This window comes from Aythya ferina (assembly GCF_964211825.1).
Source record: "Aythya ferina genome assembly, chromosome: 3".
Classification (NCBI taxonomy): Eukaryota; Metazoa; Chordata; class Aves; order Anseriformes; family Anatidae; genus Aythya; species Aythya ferina.
Window position 1 is genome coordinate 28,963,897 of NC_140298.1, and position 6,928 is coordinate 28,970,824.

General features: G+C 42.0%; 1 protein-coding gene across 1 annotated transcript; it reads left to right on the forward strand.

Moving 5' to 3' along the window:
- The first annotated feature begins 858 nt into the window (after positions 1-858).
- On the forward strand, positions 859-4,340 carry COX20 (cytochrome c oxidase assembly factor COX20). Its single transcript, XM_084512194.1, has 4 exons — positions 859-979; positions 2,692-2,806; positions 2,942-3,005; positions 3,592-4,340. Exons 1-4 carry the CDS (start codon positions 947-949, stop codon positions 3,731-3,733), a joined length of 354 nt encoding a protein of 117 aa, XP_084368320.1. The 5' UTR covers positions 859-946; the 3' UTR covers positions 3,734-4,340.
- Positions 4,341-6,928: the final 2,588 nt, after the last annotated feature.

Below are 6,928 nucleotides of genomic sequence, written 5' to 3' on the forward strand. Positions count from 1 at the left end.
TTTTTTTTTTTTTTTTTAATCAAAAAGCAATACTACACATCTCTCGTCCTTGTTTTTCTTTGTTGCTGCGATGTAAAAGGTCCTAAATTGAACCTAGCTGGCAAATTACTACTTAGGAGGTAGAAACTTGTTTTCTTCCAGCAAAATGTGTTTTCACAGTATGTCAGAACTACAAAACGCTGTCCTGAGACACTTAGCACCATTTACCTCTTCAGATTTTACTCGTGGTAACATTTAATGTCTGAAGCATCATTTCCAGTGTGCGGACGTGATTTGGCACAGGCTGCCCTAAGAAACGCACTGGTGTTTTATCCAATTTGGTCGTAATGACCCAAACAGGACCACCATTCTGTGCAGAGTAATTCACCCACGCACGCCCCCCCGCCCCCAGCACGGGTTTCTCCCCGCAGCGGGCCATTTCCCTCGCCCTTTCAGGTGCCAGCGGGTGCCAGTGGCGGCCGCCCCGTGTGACCTTGCCGGGCTTTCCCCACCCTAAGGGCTCTGCGTTTGTGACACGGCGGTGCTGTGGCTCCGCGGCACGGGGGGCACAGGGAAGGAGCGGCGGTGCCGGGCGGGTGCCGCTTGGCAGCACGCCCGCAGCGCCGCCATGGCTCCCGCCCCTCCCTTTCCCTCCCTCCCCTCCACCGCTGCGCACCCTCGCGCCTCCCCCTCCCGCCACGGGCGGGCGCGCGCACGCACGCACGCAGCCGGGCGCACGCGCGCGCGCCCTCGCTCCCTCCGTGACCCATTTCGGCGAACAAAGGAGCTCGCGGGCAGCGAGGCCCCGCACCTAAAATGGCGCCGGCGCCTCCTCCCTCCCCCCCGCCCCCCTCCCCTCCCCTCCGCGCGGGCACCACCGAGACGGGGCGGGCAGAGCGGCGCCTCGCCGCGGCCTCTCTAGGCGCGTCCCTTCCCCGTCTCGGTGGTGCGCGGGCGCTGTCGCGTCATGGCGGGCGAGGGCGGCTCTGAGGAGGGGAAGGTAATGGCGGCTGCCGGCGGGACGGCGGCCGTTCGCTCTCCGTATTTAGTTTTATTTTTTAATTTTTATTTTTATTTTTTATTTCCACACGCTCTTCCACAGGGTTTTCGCTTTTGGGGTTGAAACGCTGTCGTGACCCTCGAGCCTCCCCAACCGCCGTAACGGTGGCCGGAGTGAAGCCCTGCTGTAACGGGGCACAGCGTGGGTGCAGCACGGGCAGCCTGGCTTCTTCCGCAAGAGAATGCTTGAAATCGTTAGGAGATCAGGGCAGGGCTTTTTGTCCCGCTGGCACAAAGGGATGGTGTGGGAGCAGCTGAGGGCTGTTCGCAGACAACAGAGATTAAATTATTAATGTAGGTTCCTTACTTGAACGCAAATCCATTTGTAGTCAGAGGCTTGCCATCCCTCTATCCGTAGTCGGGCATCATTCTCAGTGACTTCTCTCAGTGTTGCCAGCCCTTTGTGGATGGTTTATGGTGGTATCCCATCTTTAAAATCCAATTGGTCCAACTACAGCAGCTTTCAAAAAAAAAAAAAAAAATCATTGTTAATGACTTCAGCTGGTACTGTTGCACATTGCAGTGTTTAATGGTATTTAATGATTTAAAGTCAATGAAATGGTTGAAGACAGAATTATCACACCACCAGTAACAGGTGAGTTAGGGAGGAAGAAGAGAGATCTATTACAGTTCAGGCCCCTTCACTCTGACCATGTTGTCTCGAGGCCTTTGCACATGCAGTTTGCCATTCCTGCTTGTGACACCAACGTGCACTTGCAAGGATGTTCTTCAGGTGGGAGATAGGAGGTGTAATCAAGTTAGAAGATCTCAATCATACTTAAGCCAACGTAGGCATCTCAGAAATCAAAAACATATTTGTCCAGACAACAGTTGCATGTATGCGTGGCAATATGTAATTGCCGTTTGAAAAGTAAATAGAAATATGGCAGAAAAAAGCTAGTGTGGGTTATAGATGTGAGGCAGAATATGAAATAATTAGGGTAATTTTAATCAGTAGATTCATTTTAAAATCTATGTGTAGAATATAGATGAATTTATATGAATAGCCCCTATGTTTAGGCATACATGGGATTAAGTTTAAAATGGTGGTTTTAGTCTTTGTTTAATATAAAGTTCTCTGGTACCAGCATCATCTTCTCCAATAATTTCTTTAAGTCTTTTTTTTTTTTAATAATAATAATAATAATAATTAATAATTAATAATTTTAAACACGTTTGCCTTTACAGGTATTAAAATTATGTGGCATAACCTTACCTGGTTGATTGTAACCTCACCTGTTATACAACCTGATGTATTTTGGTTTTAAACAAAGAACTGGGCTCCTAAGGGTATTTATTCTCCCTTCCTTTTTAGAGAGAATAAAGGAAGAAATGAAATAATCTTCAATAGGAAGGATAGAAGAACCATAAGCCACCAGGCTTATAAAAATGATGTTGCCTAAATCAATTGCTAACTGTTTTAAAGCAGTTCTTGATACAGCTGTGCATATTTGCTATGTATGGTCATCTTTTGCTCAAGTATAAATTGATTTTGCTCAAATATAAATGTATTCCTGGGAGCAGGAGATCATCCAGTTTTTATTGTTGACTACTAAAATGAGTCAATTTTACAGGGAAATTGGCTACTTTTACAAAAGGAGTTTTTAATTCATATTTTAATGTGTTGTTTTATTGTTTTCTTTTTCCTTGCAGTCCTTTAAACTCCTAGGATTTCTTGATGTTAAAAATGTCCCGTGTGCACGAGAATCAGTGCTCTATGGCTCTGTGGGATCTTTAGTTGTGGGTCTTGGACACTTTTTAGCAACCAGTAAGTAATTACACCTTTTGTTTCTTTTGTGTTATTTGTAAGGAGAAATTCATTCTCAATTTCGATTAAGCTTTATTAATAATGGGAAGCCACCCAACTTTTTTCCTCTAATTTTTTGGAGTATTTTTGTTTCAGGTAGAGTTAAAAGATCCTGTGACTTTGCAGTCGGTGGCTTTATTTGCACAATGTTAGGATACTGGTATGTAGAACGTTTCTTGAATTTTGAAAGACCTATGTTGGCTGTTTTGTACAACACAATCCTTGTGTGACCTTTCATACTCTTTTTGAAACTCCATATATGAGTTGCCTAGCTAACTGTCCTCTTCCTTCTCCCCCAAATCATTTTAAGGGAAGAGAGTTCTATGCCTTCAAATTTTTATTTTCATATATTTAAAAAAAACAAAACAGAAGCTGCTCGTTTCTTGACTTCTCAGAGATCAGACCATCCAGTTATCTCCTTCTTTCTTCCTTTATTTCCTTCACATGTGCTATTCTTCTGCCCTAATTAAAAAAGCAGCATATTAAACGTTCATGAGGTTAAGATCCAAATCATAGAAGTGAGCATTTTCCATTGGAATTGTATGTCCTGCTCCTCAGTAGGAGCTGCCTAATGCCTGCCTTAAAGAAACAGCAGGTACCCTGGTATTTCCATTATGTGCTATTTCATACTGAATTTTACTACCATTATTGTATGTGGTTTCAAAATTTCAACTGGCTGAATAACTCTGATTTGATACTGTCACACATGTAAAGAGGGAATCACGTTTTCTTTTTGTCTCCTCTAGGTTTTACTGCAGGTACAATTTAGCCAAACACAGGATCCGGCAAAGAATGCTTAAAGAAGGAATGAGAAACAAAATTTTATTTGAAGGCAGTTCTTTTGATCCAGAAAAAAAACAGACGGACAGTGAAAGAAGCAATTCATAGTCTGCTCTAGAAGAATCTGTGGGCTAATACAGCTTTGGGAGAAGGTGGTCCAAAAATGGTGGTGTTCCCTGTAAACGTGTGAGGTAACTGATAAATCATGCTGATTTTCCTAGAAAATTTAAGTAAGAAATTCAGTGTTAAGTCAGTATACAAGCCTTTCTTTGTTTCATGTATGTATGTATATAACTACGTACACGGTCAGGAATGACCTCCATGGTTTTGGCTTGTTAAACATTTGGGAATTGATGTGGTCTGCTGCAGGGTCTTGGAGGATTAATGATGGCATTTTGGGACTGCTTGAACTGTATTATAAACAGAATGGTTCATTTTAGCAAAGTTGTAATTACGTCTCATTTAAATACAGGCAAATATTTCCATCAGCTCTTCTCTGAGTAAATGCATCTTTCAGTGCTGCTGGTTAGCATGTTGTTTGTAAAACAGGAGTATTTAAACAATCAGTGAATGCTTTGCCTGTGCAAGGTGGATATCAGTAGCTTTTGTAAGATTTCAGCTGCAGAGCAGTGGGCAACTTCAAATAATCTATATATCCTGTGAACTTCCATCTGTGTCTGTGCAAAACGAAGAATAAAACCACGCTTCAGGAGGAGCCTCAGGTATTTGTGTAATATCTTTTGACTTGATTAAAAATCTATTTGAGACATTTCCTTAACAATTGCTGGAATAATACTTATATTACTTACAAGTAGTAACGGTAAGCAGTTCATGGAAGAAGGCATGCTCTGTTAATATATTTCACTGTAAATCTTAAGATAAAAATATAACTACATACTTTAAAGGAAACATTGTTTCATTGGGAAATAGTGTTAGATTTAATGGCATGTGGGCAAAAAGATGAATGATGGCATAGAATTCCTTTGCTTGTATGCCTCTGTCTACACCAGTGAGGATGCATTTATGTTTTTTACAAAATGATTTATAGTACATCATGTTATAAGCACCTTTTTGGTCTAAAGTCATTCACTGAGCACAATTACCCTCTGCTTAGTCTGAGAGAGTTTGTGATCTGTCGGTGGTGGGGGTGTGTAGAGGAGTGCAGATGTAAACACCAGCATTGCTCTGCTTAGTTAATTTGGAAATATGCTTGAGAGCACTAAACAAGCATGCTGTTTACACTAAGATAGTTGAACTTTTACAAAACCTCTCTGGTTTAGCCTCTTACAAGAAGAAAACAAACCTGTATTCTGTACCATTTATTTTTGTTCCGTATTCCTCCTGTTTCTTCTGGAGGAAATAAAAGAATGAAGATAAGTTTTATGGAGAACTTTTAGTTCGGTAATTTATATTAAAAAGTCTCCAGAGGGCTTGAGTTAATGCAATGAAACACTCTCTGTCCTCACTGGAAAGTTCAAGCTCAGAATTTAACTCATAGCTAGCTCTAATTCACAAGATAAAATGTTTTCTGTAGTTTTATGCTGGGAGGTGAAGAGGAGAGAGAAGCTCCTTCTCTTTGGATCGTGTAGGAGGCGTTGCCTCTCGAAGCCCTTTGAGTGGCAGTGGGAAACTGAGCCATGAGCAAGTACTTAGCAACCTCTTATTTTAACACATGGTTGAGTTCTTTCCTATCTGACATAAGAAAAGGAGCTGCAACCTAAGCAGGGGGTCTTTTGGCTGTGAGGCCATAGTTCGGTTGGGGAGTTTAGAAAACAAAAGCATCCGGGTGAAAATCAGGTAAGATGTTGAGAAAAGAACGTGGCTCTGTGCTGACAGGAAAGGAGGCAACATGCACGGAAGGGCATCCTTTAAAATGCGTAAGTACAGTGACCATGACGAGGGGAAAACAGCAGGATTAATTTCTCTACAGTGTTAATTGGCTGTTGTTTTAGGCTGCTGTATGTAAGGACATTAGCCCAGTAGCAGCTTAACGGCAGTATTAGTGATTCTGGCCAATAACAACCAAATTCCAGGTGTATCCGATGGCTTAAATCACCAGTCTAACGCTGCCTCCCCATACAAAACATAAAATGAGTGTGCCAAATGGTAACAGAAAAATGGGGAAAGAGGTAATATGCAGGCAGTCTGGCCAACGTTTGAGTTTCATTATTGAAAAACAGAGGTAAAATTGAGCCAACCAAAAGTCAGCCTCTGCAGAATGGGAAGTGTGGGGAGGAGGAATCGATGAGCAGGACTCAGCTGGCAGGAAAGGGGAGGGTCGGCAAGAGCAGAGGAAAGAATGCAGATAGTTAAACATGGCTCAAAAAAAGGCTGACAGCTCTTCAGAGTGCCAGCTACAGCTGCTTCTGCATCGGCTATGGAAAGTGGATTGAAAGTGACTGATGGGTGACAAACCCCTGTTGAAAGGATGAGCAACTTTGTGGGGGACAGGACAAAACCCCAAAATCTCTATTAGCTGTGGTAAATTGAGGTAAATACATAAGAGAATAAAGAGTGTAATAACTTAGCAGAAGTAATTTTAATATTCAAAACCAAAGTCCTAACTATTCCTTAAATTGGTGAGTTGTATTCTTACTGATACTGTTTGCTTTTTTTTCTTCTAGCTAAGTCATTCATAGAAATATGTAGCATGCACCTCTGTTTTATTATTGCACTTTATATCCCTGTTGCTGCTAGTGACAGGTGTGATAGCTCTTGCTTTATCAAGGTTCAAAATACCCCTCAGATTAATAGATAGCTAACACAGAAGAGAAATAATAGGACTGAATATGTTTTTCTGCACTCTGAATGAGCCTGCAGAAGGAGAGAATGAAGTGTAACACCTTTAAACTTAGAGACCACTGGAAAAAAATCCTCTTTATTGCACTGACAGTTGCCTTATTTGGTCACCAAACTGTGACTGACCAGAACACATTTTTTGCTCCCTGAAGTTAATAAAATCCTCTCTACTTTTAAAGCAATGTAAAATTCCACCAAGGTAAACAAATGGGTTTGTGGCACCTTGCTCTCACAGTGACTGGAGCACACGGCACAAGGGAGGGACATCCTCCAAACCTTTCAGGCACAAAGTCTCTGTCTAAGGTTAATTGCCAACTCTGTTATTGGACGTATGTGATCAGATTGCCTCTGCTCTCCAGAACCTTCTGCTATAGCAAATGTAATGTTTCAGCCATCAACAACTGTGACAGGCTCAGAACCTAAATTTTTAAGTTGACAAGAGAGGCACTTACAGCTGTTACCCCAAACTTGTTGGTTGCATCTTAACCCAAGCAGAGGTTTTTA